This window comes from Gopherus evgoodei, chromosome 4, assembly GCF_007399415.2.
Source record: "Gopherus evgoodei ecotype Sinaloan lineage chromosome 4, rGopEvg1_v1.p, whole genome shotgun sequence".
In the NCBI taxonomy this organism is placed as follows: Eukaryota; Metazoa; Chordata; order Testudines; family Testudinidae; genus Gopherus; species Gopherus evgoodei.
Genome location: NC_044325.1, coordinates 22,106,197 through 22,125,925, shown reverse-complemented (window position 1 = coordinate 22,125,925; position 19,729 = coordinate 22,106,197). Strand labels below are relative to the sequence as shown.

Genomic DNA, 19,729 nt, shown 5'->3' with positions numbered 1-19,729 from the left:
GTTGCAGCTGCTCCATTCTTTATGCCCTCACAGAGGAACAGGAAGAGGCACAGATCACATGTGTAGCTCTGATGGAGAAGGCTAGGCAAAAACCTCCAATTCTGCATACATGTGGCATGTGTAGACAGTAGAATTCATACTGACAACATCTTGAAGAATCTTGGTTATGTAGGGTTAGTAACTGTTCTTTTATTCCTTGTAATATATTTCTGATAGTATAAAGAGGCAGAACTTAAAAGAATGAGATGCTCACCTGAGCTCTGGCCGCATTATGCCGCTCTGAGCCTTTCACATGGCATAAAGGGTTCCTAAAACCTCTGTAACCAGCGGGGGAGGATTCCCTAGCATAGGCAATGTGAAGGACAGCCATAACTTCCAAGGACCCCTTGCAGGCCCTGTCATGTGGGGCAAGTGAGTCATGTTGCAGTGGGACCAAAGCACTCAGCATCATTAGAGAGATTCCAGGCAGAGTTGCAGCCCATAAGAAGCCCAGGGAGCCTGTTATAATGACGAGACCAAAGTCTGGGCTGTCAAAAGGGCTTGTATAAGCACAAAAATTGTACTGCTTAATTTATATCATGATAGTTGAAGTGGTATAGACTCCCAGTGTGGACACAGTTATACCAGGTATAAAAAAGCTTGTATAAGCATAGCTTGCCTCTGTGAGGGAAGGGGACTAAGTTTTATGCTTGCATAGGCACCTTTCTATTGGTGGAACTATTTATGGTGGAAAATCACACTCATACCAGAATAGCTAAATCACTATAAAAAAAACGCATGAAGACCAGGCCTAAATTATTCTGGGGATCTCTCCAGGCCCTAGAGCAGCCCAGAATTGGGAGGTCTGAGGAGAGCTCAAAAGCCACCTAGCAAAGGTGCAGTCCAAAATCTCCCTCAAAGTAATTAAGCTAATTTCAGAAATGAAATGTTATAATGATCATCTTTGCATATATGTAATTGGCACACACAAATAAGAACAGATTGTATTTCACGAGAATTGGTTAGCTAGAGCACAGAGCAAGTGGCTTAAAAAATGTATTAAAGATGCAACCCCTCCTCCCCCTATCATAGTTCAAGTGTAGTTTATTCAAGAAATTTATCAACTTTACTGTCACCATGGATTTATAAAGGTTATTTTTCTATCAGATATTTGTTTTAAACAAAACTATCCTGGTAAATTGTCTGACCTCTGTTTAACCAGAAAAAAGTTCTTCAGAGTGGATCTTCAAATTATTGACCCAATTGTTGCGTCACTCCACAAGATTTCCATACAAAATAGTTTTATAACACCCTAAGGCATTTAGACTCCATACATGTATCATGCTAAACATATATTAATATGTTCTTTATCTAAACAAGCAGGAACACTCTTAGTTGAAACATAATTTTGTTAAAATGGTAGCCTTAAAATAACCCTGGGGCTTTGTCATATAATGCAACATACTTAATATTTCTAGTGTCTTGTATGTACTAATGATGTTATCCACCGATGTTCACTATAGGTAAGATTTCAGAAGTTAATAAATACATTCTGTAAATTATAAAACTCTAACAAAAATGTAACTGTTTTGTATTTTTTTTGTTAATCCTTACAGCCTTGTAACATCAGTGTTGTAGGTTAAATCATAGACTTTATTTAGTCTTTAATATGACATGTCAGTACCATCAAGAGGTCACAAATATTGTCTTTTTTCAGTATTTGTCATGAAGTGGTAAATTATTATCATGCCTAGTCTCAAAAAACTGCTTTTAAAAAGTCTTGTATTGGCTCCTAGTGACAAAAGTTAGTGTCCAAAGATAGTACTTGAACTTTGAAGAGAGAGAAATTAAGGGGAGGATTAACCTGAGTTCCATGTGAAGACCAGTTGTAGAAAGAAAATACACCTGAGGCATGATGTGTATATAGTCTGTATACCTTTACTTAAAAGGGACAACAAAGCTGACATAGGATGACTAAGGACCTGAATTGGGTCTCTAAGATAAGAACTTGGGAAAAGAGTATTTTAGCAGCATTTTCACAGTATTTTAGAGGAATATTCCTTAAAATAACAAGGGTCTTGTTCTCTGCACAGTTAGTGTAGAGCTAATAGTGTTTTTTTAATGTAAAGACTGATTGAAAAGTTGGAGCATGTAGCCACCCCTGTTCTTACTAGTTAATCTTTCATAGCAGAAAAGTGTGCTAGTAAGTTACTGTAGGTTTTTTCAGTTGTGGAGATTTGCCATGGTGTCTCCAACACTCTGATCATTAGAACAGTATTATGAGCTTATGGCCCTTCAGACTTGCTACTTCATCTAATCTTCCCATTTTATTCAGTAGAGTTATACGCCAAACCATAGCCACTAGCTCAGGTCTTAGAAAATCCACTTTTTAGTGAAGTTTTTTGGTGGGGGTAAGATAGGATATTAACTGGTAGTCTGACCTGGTTCTATTCTTGGTTTTGCACTAAAGCTGGCATTACATGTTGGCCCATAAGGATATCAAGTGACTGAGCCTACTGTGTGATTTTTGGGTGAAGGTTACATCAGAGGAAAAGAGAGAAGATTTTAAATGACACCCTGTCAAGGTATGATTCCCCCACTCTGAACCTTAGTGTCCAAAAGATGGGGTACCTGCATGAACCCCTCTAAGCTTAATTACTAGCTTAGAAATAATAGAGCTGCCACCACCCAAAAATATAGTGTGTTGGGACACTTTCTGGCCCCCAAACCCTTTCCTTGGGACCCCAAGACCCAAACCCCATGGATCTTAAAACAAAGGGAAATCATTCCCCTCCTTTTTTCCTCCCAGATTCTCCTGTCCCTGGGTTACACTGGGAGATCACTGTGATTCAAACTTCTTGAATCTTAAAACAGAGAGGAAATTCACCTTCTCTCCCCCTCTCAGACTCTTCCTGTGAGAGAGACAGTGATCCTAACACAGAGAGAAATCAGGCTTTTCCTCCCCCCCCACCCTTTCTTCCACCAATTCCCTGGTGAGGCCAGACCCCGTCCCCTGGGGTCTCACACAAGAGTAAAAAAACAATCAGGTTCTTAAAAAGGAAAAGCTTTTAATTAAAGAAAGAAAAAACAGTAAAAATTATCTCTGTAAAATCACGATGGAAAATGTTACAGGGTCTTTCAGCTTGTAGACACTAGAGAGAAGCCTCCCCCCAGCACAAATGCAAGTTGCAGCAAACAGAGATACAATCCTTCCAGCAAAATACACAGTTGCAAATAAAGAAAACAAACATAAATCTAATCCACTTTCTACCTATTACTTACTATTTGAATAGAAGAGACTTTTTCAGAAAATTGGAGAGTCTGTATACATGTCTGGTCCCTCACAGACCCCAGAGAGAACAACGAAAAACCCCAAAAGCACAAACAAAGGCTTCCCTCCACCGAGATTTGAAAGTATCTTGTCTCCTGATTGGTCCTCTGGTCAGGTGTTCCAGGTTTACTGAGCTAGTTAACCCTTTACAGGTAAAAGAGACATTAACCCTTAACCATCTGTTTATGACACACCCACATGATGCAATGTATAAAAACACGATGTGTGTTGTTAGAACTTGCCTGTTGGAGAAAAGCGAAGTATTATTTAAGATCTTAGACAAAAATTCCTAAGTAGGTATTATCCTTTAAGAGCGAGGGTCACTTCTGACTAACAGATATGGCACTGTATTCAAACTGGAGTATCTGTCTTATATCTGAGACCTCTAGACTTTTTTTTAAACTGCTGATCCTTGCATAAAAATTGTTCATCAATACCTTTCAGTTATAGTACACCCTTGCTATAATGCCCTTCATCATAATGAACCTGGTCCCTGGATCCCACTTCCAGCCTTGCTTCTGCGGTAGGGGTTAACAGCTCCTCCGGCCCTGACGCTGCGGGGGGGCTCTTTTGCTGTAATGAACCCCTGGCTGTAATGAACAAATGGCCTGACAAGTTCGTTATAGCAAGGGTGTACTGTAGTTTAAGGAAATCTAGCCATTTCTGACTTGACACCTTCACTGTAAGCTTGTGTATGTGCGACATAGTTCCTTATATCTGTTAGTTTCCTAGGGAAACTTAATGAAAACTTTAATGAATCTGCTGTCTGTTTTGGGCACAGTATTTTTTTGTGTTTCAAGTCTTAAGAAGTTCATGATCTCTTCAAGGCTTTTCAGGTAAAATTGCCCTATAACGGATGTTTTAAAGCATACCAATCAAAGCAATTTAGCAACATTTCAAGGTTGATTGGAATATGATATTTATTAGGCACTCAGATGTTGTGGCCATGAGCACAGTATTAAAACCTGTATAGAATAAAATTCCACAACTTGATGAACAGTTTTTTTGAACTTAAGTATGAGGCTAAGTATTTCCATTAGTGAGAATTAGTGAATTATGACCATAATTACAGTGGATGCAAAATAAAAGTGAAGGTGAGATCTAGGACACTAGATATTGTAACAAACTGAGGAAAAACTGAAAGATAGAAACCAGTTTGTATGTAACTGCTGTTGTTTGACATCATTTTTACATAATTATGGACTTATGCACTGATGCATGTTCAAGAATCTAAAAAGTAAAATCAGTGTTTGTGTATGTATATTACTCCCGAGGGAATTCTGTGCCCCAAAATTAAAAATTCTGCACATGATATTTTAAAATTTGCAAATTTTATTTGTCAGATAAATGTGGAGGCTGCAGCATGGCATTGGGGAGCATAGGCCACTGGCTGCACCAAGGTGGGCAATCACTGTGCAGCTCTCTCTGGGGACACAGACTCAGCGATGAGGCTGTACCCAAACCTGACACAGCACAAGGGCAGGGCACCCCAGGGCCCTGCCCCTCCGTGTCCGGTGCACCAGGTGTGGGCAGGCAGGCTCAGCCAAGCAGGATCCAAGTGTGGAGGGGCTTAGTGTGGGGGGATCCAGGTGTGGGTTGAGAGGCTACTGTGTGGGGCAGTCTGAGTGCAGGTGGCTCGGTGGGGGGATCTGGATGTATGGGGGCTTGTTGGGGGGGTTATGAGTGCAATGGTAATACCTCTGCAGGGGGGTGAAGGTGGTTGGAACTCAATGGGGGGAGTCTGGGTGTGTGGGGGATAGAGCTTGGCGAGGGGGTCCAGATGCTGGAGGAGTGGGGCTCAGTAGGGTGGGGATCCAGGTACAGGTGGCTTGTTGGGGTAGTTCAGGCTCAGGGGGAGTGGGGCTCGTCGGGTGTGGGAGGGGGGCGTTCTGGTGCCGAGGGGTGTGTGTGTGTGTATGCGAGGCTCATCGAGTGGGTTTGAGTATAAGGTCTGGATGCACGGGGGTTGGGTGGATAAGGGAGTACAATGATTCTTCCCCCTGCAGCTGAGGAGCAATGGAGGCAGGAAGTGTGTGTATGTGGTGGTGGGGGGAGTTTGCAGAGCTTCGTACAACCAGGGGAGAAATCTGGGGGGATGGGTCTGACACGGCCCTGGTTGCTGTGCAGGGGAAGAGGGAAGTCCCCTCCTCTCTAGCCTAGCTGGGACTAGCAGCTGAGCCTGGTGCTGGGTAGGAGCTACCAGCTGAGTCTTCCCCAGTCCTTCCCCTTGCCCCACAGTGATTTACCTCTCTGCCGGCTGCCCTGGGCACCCAAAACGTACTGCTGGGGAAGGTCGTATGACTGCTCTTGTGGCTTCTCTTTGCTTCCCATCAGAAAGTCATTTCTGTGCAGGGAAGCAGAGAAATGTGCAAGGGACACTAATTCTATGCATGCATAGTGGAACAGAATTCCCCCAGGAGTAACAGTGTGTATATATGTATGTGTTCGTGTTCTCTCTCTCTCGCATATATCCAATAGTGCTTGTAGTTGGTCATCTCAAAACATACAACTTGACTAAACCTTATAACAGCTATGATTTTATTGTTAACTATGTGAGGCCTTATTTTCTAATGTTCAAATGTACATGCAATAGATAAGCTATTCAGAAAAAGGTTCACTGATGATTTGACTTGACAAAACATTTCGCATATTTACTGAACTTTTTCAGAATATACTAGAATGAGAAATTCCAAAGCATTAAATACATGAAAATATCTAATTTAACTTAATTTAAACCTCTCATTTTACATAATCTTTTCATAGTAGTAATAAGCATAAAACATGGGCTTTTCTAAAGTGCGTAAGGTGGAGATGAGGTACCCAACTCTCTTTGACTTTCAAAATCTAGAACAGGGTTTCTCAAACAGGGGTCGCCGCTTGTGTAGGGAAAGCCCCTGGCAGGCTGGGCCGGTGTGTTTACCTGCCCCGTCCACCGGTCCAGCCGATCGCGGCTCCCACTGGCCACGAATCGCTGTTCCAGGCCAATGGGAGTTGCTGGAAGTGGTGGCCAGTAAGTCCCTTGGCCTGTGCTGCTTCCTGCAGCTCCCATTGGCCTGGAGCAGTGATCCGTGGCCAGTAGGAGCCTCGATCGGCCGGACCTGCAGACGAGGCAGGCAAACACACCGACCCGGCCTGCTAGGGGCTTTCCCTACACAAGCGGTGACCCCTGTTTGAGAAACCCTGATCTAGAACTTTTAAAAATTGTTTCTCTTCTGCGAGTAGGGCCCATGTACTAAATCCTGCAGTTTTTACTTGGATAAAATTGCTATGGGAGTTTTCAAAGTGAACAAAACAGAATTTGTTGTGTAATTAATAGTAATTGCTATACATGGCAAAGATTCATTTTGACAGATGCGTTTCAGCCTTACAGAAACAGAGTGTAGCTATAACTGTTCTTTTATTGAGAATCTGTGTGCATATTACAATTAAGTGTGTGGGTCTGGGTGTGAAATTTTACATTAACTGTCTTTTTCTTACAGGTGATCTAAAGGGGTTGACTTTTATAGTTTTTAAAAAACAAAAGATTAAAAACATCTTGTGTGTGCATCTTTGCAAGTCTTCTTTAAGTGGTAGTGTTCACATTTTAGGGGATAAACTAACATTTGTTTGTCAGTTTAATATATGTACATTTCAGATTTAAAGCACAAACTGGAATCTCTTGAATAAAGTTTAGTGCAGTTCAGAATGCATATTTTTTCCCTTAAATGCAGACAATCAAAATTACATTGTTTTGATTTGACTAATTGTGCATTGTAGTGTCTCTGAAACCTTGTGATTGAGCTAAGAGATGATAAATCTTCTTGCCTCAGCATCCAGAGAAGTTATTCTTTGAGACAGCTGTTTAGAATGTTAGTGAATATTTATATATCTCATAAAAGATTCAGTACCTTTTATATCTGGTGCAGACATAGAGCTATCCTCGTTCAAATCATTGCCTATTCCTCTAATTTATTTATATCCAATGTATCAAGGTTATTTGACCCTTTTTATAAGGGTCTGGAGTGGGGCTATAAAATTATTATAGAATGGCAATCAGAAGTTTTGCATTATGGGTGATAAAGAGTTCTTGCAGTCTTCTAGCACAACATAGACTGGAACTAGTTTATTCACTAGACTGTATTTCCAATATCAGCACACTTCTACAAGAACAGTAAACTTCCCCCACCCCCAGGTCTCTTAATTGTGCTTGTGAGTAGTAGTTCACTTGTTAATTGTCTCCTCCTGTCCTCTCCTTTTTCATAATAGTAGGGCTGAAGCCTCCCTGAGCAGCAGTGTGTCAGGCAGCTGTTTCACCAAATAAGGGGTTCTCAAACTTCATTGCACGTAACTCCCTTCTGACAAGAAAAATTACTACACAACCCTGGGGGGGGGACCGAAGCCCAAGCCCGCTGTCTTCCCCCCTCCTCCCCAGGCAGAAGCCCTTGGGCTCTGGCTTTGGCCGTGGGAGCTGGGGCTTGGGCTTTGGTTTTAGCCCTAGGTGGTGGGACTTGGGCTTCGGTTTCAGCCCTGGGCCCCAGCAAATCTAACACGAGTCTTGGTGACCCCATTAAAATGGAGTCGGGACCCACTTTAAGGTCCCGACCCACAGTTTGAGAACCCCTGCACTAGACCCACCTACTGCACTTCTTAGAACAAAAATACAACAAACCAGGGCTGCTATATAGTAGTAGCAGGTTAATTCAGTTAATCTAAATGTCAAGCAAATATTTAATTAGTATATTTTGGATGATTGTTTTATGAATATAGAATTATCAGTAAAAACCTTACAATTTAATTTCTTTTTCCTGTTTGTGGTATGGACACATTATTCATTGTCAATATGTATGTCTATGATGTAGGGGATTTCTAAATTCAACTTCATAGTTGTGTTCCCCTTGATTAACTTTTAAACATAACCTTTTTAGCTAGTGAGAGAGAGAAAATATATAGATAAAAATGAACGTGTCAAGAGTGACAAAGTGTAAGTAGATTTGACTCCTCTGATCTTGGCTACTTCCTGAATGGTGAATTGGGATAGCCCCAAATCTGCATAAATATATTGTCAAGTTAGCTTTTCAAAATTAGAAAAGTGTTTAAATTTATCCAGAGTCTGACAATAATTATTTGATCACTCAAACAGTGCAGATTGTATGAACGATAACTTCCCAGTTTGTTTATCTCTTCCTGCACAAATAAAATGACGATGTAACATTGTAGAAGCAGTTGCCTTCAAATGTTGTCTCCTCTGTGTAAGGAAACTTAACACTGGAAAAACACCAGTCGAGTTTTTCTAGATCCTATTAATAAAGCATTTTTTGGCTGAAACTGGCCACTAAAATTTGCTTCAAATTTAATGCTGCCCAGTGAAATTTGCCATATTGCTCCATGATAATGGCACTTCTTTTTGGGGGTGGGCTGGGGTGGGAGGGGAACAGCTTTACATATAATACTTGCCCTTCCCACACAATCTTCATAGCCTATTTACTAACTAAACTCCAACCCCAACCAAAGATCAGAACAATATAATTGACCCAAAAAAAACAAACCGGAAGATAATATGCATATTTAAAGATGAAACCTTAATTATATAGTAGTCCTTCCAGAATATATTATAATACAGATACTCATTCATTAAACTTAACTACCATCAATGTAATCCATAGTTTCCATATGTTATCATATATCTCCTTTATCCTCTATTTTATAAATCATTCTCTCAAGCACTTTTGCTTTTCAAGTTGAATTGTCTTGGCTAATTCTGACAGGATTTGCCTGTCTTTACTGTAGTTTCAAGGTTATTGTACACCTCAATGTCATTTAAGTGGCCATTCTCTTATACAGATCCACAGAGATGGAGTCTGTTCCTTTCCTGGCAGTAGAGACACATTAGAATTCTGAATATTGACATTCACAATTGAAGATATTCTGAATGCCTCTATTTCTGCTGCTTTGTCTCCAGATCATGGATTTGTCATGTTGCCTTCAAAAATTCCGAGTTTCATTTCCTTGGGTTGGTAATTCACAGGTCATAGATCTCAGAATCTGGATTAAATTTGTTAGTATTCAGTTTTAGAGTCTGATTGCCTCCCTTTTAAGATCCCAGGATTGGAGCAAATATAAAGTCAATAATATGTTTTTAGGATAATCAAAGTCTGGTCTGCAAGTCATGGCTATGTTTGTTTGTCTGCACTGAATTTAAAACTTAATTCTAAACATTCATCCCTTGTCTCCTGAGGGTTCCTGTTCCGGGTAGGTCAATTTACAAGCTGCTCTGTTGGACCAGATGCAGCTGCTGCTGGGTTCGACTCTCCTAATTACAACGTTAATGTATTCTCTCAGAAATGTGTGCCAGTTTCTACCCTTTTCCGCATAGTAACAAGTCACAGCATCCATTTTGCATCTCCGATTTAATTGAGCATACAAATTGTGTCCCATAGGAAAAACCCCAGTTAAATGATACACACTATACAAACTAGTTCACTTATTTATTCCATTCGAGGAGATTGACCATTTGCAGTGTGTCTTACTTTATAACAGATTTGTTATATTATCTTATTATATGGTACCGTTTTTATCAACAAATGATTATTCAGCTGTCTATCTTCATTATCTGGAATCCAATTAACATTTGCTGCAATGGTTAAAATGTATAGCTCAGCAAAAGCATTCTATTTTGTCAGTTTCCTGTCGGTGTCTGTTTCTGTTAGAGCATACTAGACTCACCACCTTTTTCTGCAGAATATGGGGATATTTTTGTATGCAGTTTGCTTTGGAAAATTTCAGAAATAACCCAAACGTCTGAAAAACACTTAATTTTTAAAATCAGGCTTTTCAGAGGTTCTCTAATGTGAAATGAAAATCTATACTGGCCAGATGTCTACTGCTATTTACCTTCATTTCTTTACTGACAAAAAGGATTAAATGTTTTTGCATTCAGCAGGGAAATAATTAATTTTGAGGAGAAAACATGTCAAATTATAGGTGGGAGTGGCCAAAAAGAAAAATTGGGTACTGGTTTTATTGATAGTAAAAATGCGGTACCTATGAGGTTACAGTACAGCATTACCTCTTTCATTGTTTGGAAAGTTTTTATATAAATTAAAACATTTCATAATTTCTCATATCTTTTCTTTCTGATGCATCTCTTTAAAATCTTATGCTAAATTAGTATTCACTTCATTTTAAAATAACAAATGTTTTAAGAGTTTAACATAATTTTGACATACAAATAGAATATCTGAATATGCTGGGTTTTTAAAAACATGGTACTATGAGGCTGCTAGGTAACATCTTACCTCTTCTTTTGTTGTCTATCAGTTTTTTCATGAAATAAAACATCTTACTACAATATTTGGCTAATCAGCAATTGATACGCTTATTTACTACACAGTGCTAAATGTGTTGATTTTAATATACAATATAGTCATTCAAACATAATGGCCCAAGATTGCTCAACTTGTGACATCTTAAACTTGCCTGATGTTCAGAAGGCATGTACTCAGCATTCTGGAATTCTAGGCCCCTCTTTAAATACTTCAAGTTAGGTTCCCCAAGTCATTTTTCACTTTTGAAATTCTTGTTCAATATATTTTGAGAACTTTAGTTTTAAACAGTATGTATTACTTCCGCCTACTTTGTAAAATCCTTCCCTGTATTGAAGTATGTTTGATTTAAGCTGTCATCCTTAGGATTTCTTAGCTATTAGCAGAGGTTTTCTGAAGTAGAATGATGGCATTGGTTGCTATTCTTCCCCTCCTAGCTTTTACTATGTCAGTGTACCAGGGAGTACTAAACATACAAATGCCACTTTGTTAGGTGCAGAGGAACAATTTGTCTGTTCTACTGTTACCTCTTCATTCTAAATTAATGTATACAGGATGTTTTGCTTAGGATCTGATTCTTAAAAATGACAGGATATGCTATGTCTTCTGTTGTTAATTCCACATCGTGCTTTTGCTTCTCATTTTATTATCTAAAGATTTAACATCATATGAATCCCTTTTGCGTTTTGTCACCTTTCTGTTACCTCTGTAAAGTGTAAAATATTGCTTGTCACTGTTCCTCTTAATTCCTTTCAACAGTAAACTCCTGAATTCCTTCAAATAATTGGGGCATTAAAGTATTTCATGAGCTAATAGTATAACAAAATGAAGAGGTGATTACAGTCAGCTTCAAGCATTGTAATATTTAAGCGCTTTCTTACATAATATGGAAACTGTTAGGCCCTTTTTAAATAGGAAATTTAAAGACAGTTTTATCTAACAATTAGATGTGCCAACAGTTTCAGATCCATATGTACCATGAGGTTACCACTACTTTGAGTAAACTAGAATTATAAACCTAGACTAATCTTAAAGTCCTGCTTTTGTTTTATGATGTAAAGGGAGTGTACTGTTCCTGGCTGCTGGGAGGGAGGGTGTTCTTCCTCCTTTCTTCTCTGCTCTCAGTAATGAAAGAGAATTCTGGTGTCAGTCACTCACCTTCATGGACAAATGCAATTTCCTGTGTTTCACTGATTGTATGTTTATGGAAATAAGTTGTGGCTGATTCTGGTCCTCCATCCCAGCTTCTATATGATGTTGAAAAGTAGCCACAATGGACGGAGGAGAATCCTCCAACATAAAGCTGACAGATATGGCCCCATACTGCCTCTCTTTATGAACCGCAGCATAGAGGAAATGGTGGGGTTGGTAGGAGTTGTACTTAACACTACAGGGATTATGGGCTCTAGCACATGAACAGCTGTGAATGAAGGGGTGGTTGTAAAATAGAGCAGCCTCTGTGCTGCCCTGACTTATGTCAGGGACCATTTTTGGGCTCTGCAGCAGCCCAGAATCCATGAGAGAGAGACAGGTGATTTAAAGGAGAGTTGTTTTGCTTATGTAAGTATCTTAATATAAACTTCGGACTGAGATAAAAAGTTGAGAACTTTTGATATTCAGTGACAACATTTAGAAATAGTGCATGAAGTGTGCTATATACAGTACATAGACACACACATATATTTTGAATAAACATCTATTCATGCATAACTTAAATTTAAAATTCACATATATGCAGGCTTTATTAAAACTAAAACATTAATATTCAGTTGATTTTGTTGATTATTTTATTTTTGTATTTGTTATTCACTGTTGTATTTTTTCATTACAGAATGTATGACAATATGTCCACAATGGTGTATCTAAAGGAAGAGAAGTTGGAGAAGCTTACTCAAGATGAAATAATTTCTAAAACTAAGCAGGTGATTCAGGGACTAGAGGCACTGAAGAATGAACACAATTCCATTTTGCAGAGCTTACTTGAGACGCTGAAATGTTTGAAGAAAGATGATGAAACTAATCTGGTGGAAGAAAAATCAAACATGATTCGAAAGTCGCTGGAAATGTTGGAACTTGGACTTAGTGAAGCACAGGTAAAATTGATGCGGGGATATCGTTTCAAGCTGTGACTGCAGTTATGAAATGAAAGCAAATGCAAGCTTATATGTCTTTGGACTGTGCTTTAGTTAGAGGTGTAGAATTAAACACTTGGATATCAATTCTTAGACTTACACAAAACTTATTAAAAATTAAGTGTCCGTTTGCATTCAGAAGTTTTTAAAACCTGATTATAGCTTATAGGGAAGTAGGTTTATATAACTATATAGACTGACTGACAGTGGCAGTTTTAGTGCATTATGCAGCTAATTATGCATTGAGCATTAAATCCTGGTCCACTGAAGTAACACAAAGCTGTTCTTTGATTGACTTCAGTGAAACAAGAATTTTTATTTTATATATAGGCTTTCTTGTGGCACTTGCCATGTAATGTCTGAGCACATCATAAACATTAATGATGTTAACAACAACTCTGGAGAGTTAGGAAAATGTTATCCTCACTTTATGTATGGGTAACAGAAGCACAGAGAAATTAACTAACTTGCCTGAGGTCATATAGAGCTGGGAATAGAATTGTTGAGTCCCAGTCCAGGACTATAACTTTAACTTTAAGACCATCCTTTCTGTCCCTTGAACCTAGGATTATCTTTTCAGTACTTGATACTGGTAAGGCATAAGGGTTTCTAATGTTCACCCAACATTTTAGTAAAATTAAAAAAAAAATTAGTTTTAAGGGTTGGCTAAAAATTGAGTACTGAATCAGAAGAACATTCCTTGTTTAAAAGAGAGAATCCCTCTACTGACTTTTATGGAATGGCTTGGTTGCAAAAAATATTATTTTGGGGAAGGTGGGCAGATGCTGCAAAACTGATTTGTGTGTGCATGAGTGCTGCGAGGGATGGGCATGTGAACTGCAACAAATTAGTTTGTGACTTCAGACTATTTTAAAAATGTTTATTTTCAAAATGCTTTTTTACTAATGTGAATTCTTTTTTTCAAGTTTAATATACAAAGTTGCAAGAGATAACAAAATGGTAGGACAGCCAGTCTTTGGAGACTGTAAAACCTCCCAACCCTTGTAAAAGAACATATCTGTTGGCATTTTCATATCAATTTTGTGAGGTCTTTAAAGTTACCTTTCGTGAGTATTTGTAGAAAATTCTTATAGAAAGGTAAAGAAATAGAAAAGGAAAAATGCGTAAAACACTGGATTTAGACTCGGGAAATGAGAATCAATTCCTGACTCTGTCACAGTCTTCCTATGTGCCCTTGAACAAGTCTTTGAATATCTTTGCAGTTCAATTCCCAATATGTAAAATGAGGATAACAGTCCACTGCTGTGAGATAGGGAAACGTGTGTGTGTGTGTGTGTGTGTGTAAATACATTAATATTTGTGTGGCGCACAGATTTTTTTCCTCTGAAGATAATATTCATTTTGCTAAAGGAGTAATCTAATTTCTTCTTTCACTTTTCCACCTTCACTAAACTTTCTCAAGAGAGTAAGTTTACAGAAAACTTCAATTCATTGTAGTATGTTATAAATCTGATAGCTACAGGCATAGTGAATAAACTGGGCAACATTTTTGCCTGGCTTTCCCAAATATACTTGAAATTTTGCTGTACGCCTGGTTATGTGCAGATGAGCTAATTACTTAGCAATTTTTTGCATGTGTAATATACAGGTAAGTTTGAAAAGGCCTGCTGAAAATTTGATCTTCTATATAGATGGATTTGTATGTGTAAATATAAATATGAGCCTGAAATTGATAGTTGTTCCTGAAAGTTTATTCATCATATGAATACATTTACCCTAAAGGTATCCTTTAAAGAATGATACTATCTTCTGAAAAAATTAAATTTTAGTTAACATGAATCTTGCATATAAAAATATTCAGGTTCTGAGATACTCAAAGCTAACTTTAAGAGAAACCTTTTTATGAAATCAAGGAAGGTGAGAACATAAATCAGGGTGGCAAACCCCTTCTTTATGTACAGCCAAATTATCTCTTTAATTATATGTAAGCCAGGCTTACAAAAGTGAAGGCCGTAGGCTGCTTGTGGTCCATACCAGTTTTCACACTGCTGTCGGTGGGAGATTTGCACAAACAATGAGGGTAGACTATGGTCCCTTACATAGTAGTTAGTAAAATTACTTTTTATTCCTGAGGGAATTCTGCACCAAACAAATTAAAATTGAATTTTATTTGTCAAATAAATATGGAGGCTCCAGCATGGAACTGGGGAGCACAGGCAACTGGCTGCACAGAAGTGGGAGATCACTCTGCAGTTCCTCCCCATGCCCTGGGACATGGACTAAGCGGTGAGGCTGCACCCAACCCTGACAGAGCACAAGGACTGGACCTGCCCCCAAAACACCCCAGAGACCTGCCCCTCCATGTCAGGTGCACCAGGTGTGAGCAGGCAGGCTCAGCCCAGCAGGATCCAAGTGTGGCGGGGCTTAGTGTGGGTGAGGGAAATCCAGGTGTTGGTTGAGAGGTTCTGTGAATGGCTCAGTGGGGAATCTGGATGTGGGGGAGATCTGGATGCACAGGGGCTTGTTTCGGGGTTCTGGGTACAATGGTAATAGGACTCTGCAGGAGGGGTCTAGGTGAAAGTGGCTGGGACTCAGCAGGGGTGTGGGAGGGATATAATTTGGTATGGGGGTTTGGCAGGGGGGTCCAGAGGCTGGGGGAGTGGGGCTCGGTGGGGTGGGAGATCCGAGTGTGGGTGGCTCATCAGGCTGGTCGTGCAGAGGGAGTGGGGCTCATTGGTGGGAGAGGGAGAGTTCAGAGTGCACGAGGGGAGTGAGGCTTGTTGGGAGGTTCTGGGCATGAGGGGGTGTGGATGCACAGGGGTTGGGCGGATGAGGAAGCTGCTCTCCACACAGTGATCCCTTCCTCTGCAGCTGAGGAGTGATGGTTTTAAGAAGTGGGTGACGGGGTAGTTTGCAGAATATCTTGTAGCCTGGGGAGAAATCTGGGGTGGGTCTGACTCAGCCCCGAATGCTGTGCAGGGAAAGAGGAAGTCCTGTTTGCCCAGCCGGGACTAGCATCTGAGCCTGGCTCAGGGTAAGAGCCACCAGCTGGATCTTCCCCAGTCTTGCCTCCTGCCCCACAACAATTTACCCCTCTGCTGGCTGCCCTGGGCACCCAAAACATGCTGCTGGTGAGGGTCGCATGACTGCTCTTGTGGCTTCCCTTTGCTTCCCTGTTAAAAGTCATATTTCTGTGGGGATGCAAAGAAATTGCGGGGGACATGAATTCTACGCATGTGCAGTGGCGCAGAATTTCCCCAGGAGTAACGTTTGTATTTAGCATAATTAATGAGAAAAAACAATACAGAACTTTTTTAGATAGCCACTGCTCTTTGTCCTTTGTTGCGTGTATGTGTGTGCAATTACCTGTCTTGAATGAACAGTTGTAATTGTACACAATTGTATGTGCAGGTCAGGTGTACAATTGCACACCTTAGATTATTTGAATCCTATAATTATTTCCCCTTGAAGCATTATTGGGCTGGAGAATTAATACCCTATTGAGATGAATATGGGCAGTTCATAAACCTACCATCTTAGACAGTTTGAAATAGGTGCTCAGCTACTGCTCTATTTTGGGTTACATTTCTTTGCAACCATAAGGCCTAGAAACTTAACACATATATTAAAATGGAAGCTTACATTCTGCAGAATGTGAATTTTTCATGGAGGCTGAATAACATAATCAATTAGGATTTAATGTTCGCATTTCATGTTCCAGTTTGCAACCTTCAGTTGCATTTACATAGGTTTTTGCATATATGTTAGGTTCTGTGTGACCTTTGTCCAGCTATGCCAGAAGGATAGGAGACTTGATGTGATTTAATTAGGCCACAACTTTATTCGTAATTGGGAATCCTGGCAGAAAAAACTGCAGTACAGGTAATTCCATAATCATTTACATATATGCAGGAGGCTGCTGTCAGCCCTCCTTTTTTACCTATTCTGGTACACAGCCAACCTGCTGCTAGGACCTCACCATCACCCCCTCAAATGAGAGTTAAGGGGGCTATTCAGGAGCAGAGAGGTTGATTCTCTGCTGTACCTGTCAGAGGAGCCCTGAAACTCCCTGATCACCTTATCCCTGCCTTACAGAGTAACTGCACTGGGTATCCACCCCAAGCTTACATAATAAGATGCAACACGGTAGCCTAATCTCCATTCCATGGATTTTGCCCCAACTAAGCTCCCAACCCATTGTGGAGAATGTGGGAAACCCCCCCTCCCACACCTTATGTTGGCCAGTCTGGTGAGGGGTTAGAAGAATGGGAAAGAATTTTTCCCTTCACCAAGAAAGGAGCAATTAGTATAATGGCCACAGTGGATCTTGACTAAGGCAGCTAGTATGTCACGGATTCCGTGACTTTCCGTGACCACGCCTGCCCGGAGGACACCTGAGCAGATGCACTCGCACACCCACCCAGCAGCAGGAGTTTGGATATGTGAGGGGGCAGGAGGTTGGGGCATGGGATGGGGTGAAGGCTCTGAGTGGTGCTTACCTTGGGGGACTCCCTGAAACTGGTGACATGCCTCTCCCTCAGCTCCTGGCTGGAGACATGGCCAGGCAGCTCTGCATGCTGCCTAGGAGCCGGGGTGGGGGGAAGTAGTAGCTGCTTCCGGGGTGAGAAGGGCACAGAGCCAGGTAGGGAACCCCCCCCCCCCCCGGCCGCCCCTCGAGCACCCGGGCTGACATCTCCCCCACCCCCAGTTTGGACTGTGAATTTTTGTTTACTGCCCATGACCAGTCCATGACTTTTATTAAAAATACCCATGACTAAAACATAGCCTTAACCATATCAAAACCTGGTACACTTCTACCCCAATATAACGCTTCTCCTCGGGAGCCAAAAAATCTTACCGCGTTATAGGTGAAACCCGTTCTATCGAACTTGCTTTGATCCGCTGGAGCGCGCGGCCTTCCCCTTCCCCCTCCCCCCAGCACTGCTTTACCGTGTATATCCAAATTTGTGTTCTATTGGGTCGCATTATATCAGGGTAGAGGTGTATTTTAACTACTTCCAAGGGTGGCAGGGTGTGTGCTGTTCTGCCTTGTTTGGGTAAAAGAGTGTTTTTTCTGCACCAGGGTGGACATAAATTGTCCCCTTCTCTTTTGGTCATCTGGTGGAGATGCTTCAGTGTCCGCATGCTGACCTGGTATGAACATGCCATAACAAGTAATTTTGTGGCTGTGTAGCCCTTAAAGGGGCCACACACCATTTCTGACAAGACAGAAAACAGCCTTTATTACTGTACATGTGGAGAGGTCATTCCCAGCTATCAAAGTACATTACTATAAACAGCAGTGAAGGTAGCAAACTTATATAAGCTACTGTATGTTATATCATTAGTAAAAGCAATCACAGCACAGCATAGGAGTAAGAATTTCTTCAGATTAGTCTCAGCTGAACGGATAGCAAATATGGCAGAAATAGAGAGCAGCAAAGAGTCCTGTGGCACCTTATAGACTAACAGACGTATTGGAGCATGAGCTTTTGTGGGTGAATACCCACTTCGTCGGATGCATGTAGTCATGCACTCAACGAAGTGGGTATTCACCCACGAAAGCTCATGCTCCAATACGTCTGTTAGTCTATAAGGTGCCACAGAGCTCTTTGCTGCTTTTGCAGATCCAGACTAACAAGGCTACTCCTCTGATACCAGAAATAGAGAGAAATCAGCAACCAAATGGAAATTATGAAAGGGGCCAGACAAATATTCAGATTTCACAACTGCAATGGTATCTGTGCATGAAAAGCTGTATATGTTAATACTAAAAGAATGCATTGTACAGGAAGAATGTCTTGTAATCTTTCGTGCTTTTTAGGTAATGATGGCCTTATCAAATCACTTAAATGCAGTGGAATCAGAGAAGCAGAAATTGCGTGCTCAGGTTCGCCGGCTATGCCAGGAAAATCAGTGGTTGCGTGATGAACTAGCCAGTACTCAACAGAAATTGCAGAAGAGTGAACAGTCTGTGGCTCAGCTGGAAGAAGAAAAGAAACACTTGGAATTCATGAATCAGTTAAAAAAATATGATGATGATATTTCTCCGTCAGTAAGTAGATGTGCATTCAAAAGCATTGTTTCTTTTTGTTAGTAAACTGCTAAGGAGCTTTTTATTCCCAGATATGAATTTTTAACAGTTGAAACAGGCATTTCATATATAGATTTTAATTCTGTTTATAGACAGGCACATTAGGAGATTAATTTCTTCATATGTTTATATTGTCCTAATCTTATGTAGTTTATACAGTCACGCAATAGAGAACTGCTTCCAAGAATCTTTATTTCAGGAAGACCTATATTTTACAGATGATGGAGTAACTACACTGTAGACTTGAGAGGGTAAAAGTCCAGCATATAGTAAAACACTTATACCTAGCAACACACTTGCTAAAAATTTTACTTCGAAAATTATCTTCAGAAAGCCATATAATGTCTGTTTTTAAACTCCACAATAAAATAAGAATTGAGGATAAGATGCGTAAATTACGGATATAAAAGGAAATTGCATTATTTGGAGCAGTCTAGAAAATGATTTTGACCTAGATAGTGGTCTCCCTAATTTTTATTATTTAATATTAGCACTGGAGGCTCTAGTCAGGAAAGGGGCCCCATAGTATTAGGCATTATGAAAACACAGACACAGTCCCTACACTTTACAGTTTAAGAAGGGAAGTGACATATGAAGGATTGGGGAAAACAGGAGTGCAAGCAAATATGTAGAGTTTTAATATACATATGTATACCCTTGCAAAAGTGATTTTTCATAATTTTAAATAAAGTAAGTGCTTGGTAACCTATCTGCCCCTCAAGCCATCATTGGTTGATTTATAGGCATTATCACAGAAATAGATCTCATCTTGTAAATTGTTACATTCCAGATGGTGTCTATGTCTGTTTCAATTAATTGTTTTATTTTCTTCTGACCTATTATTGAAACGGCGTAGAGGTGGCAAAATTCATGTGTTTAGACATATTAAGCAACTGCTAGACAAACCATTTCTAGCACAGTGTGAATACAG

At 40.2% G+C, this 19,729-nt stretch overlaps 1 protein-coding gene across 6 annotated transcripts in view; it reads left to right on the top strand.

Moving 5' to 3' along the window:
• Positions 1–19,729, top strand: part of KLC1 (kinesin light chain 1) — an 83,354-nt gene that overhangs the window by 17,473 nt on the left and 46,152 nt on the right. For all 6 annotated transcript variants that reach the window (XM_030558659.1, XM_030558660.1, XM_030558661.1 and 3 more), the window contains exons 2-3: positions 12,443–12,704; positions 18,529–18,759. In XM_030558659.1, the coding sequence (XP_030414519.1) occupies positions 12,444–12,704; positions 18,529–18,759 (492 nt within the window). In that variant the 5' untranslated portion in view covers position 12,443. The remainder of the gene's footprint in view (positions 1–12,442; positions 12,705–18,528; positions 18,760–19,729) is intronic.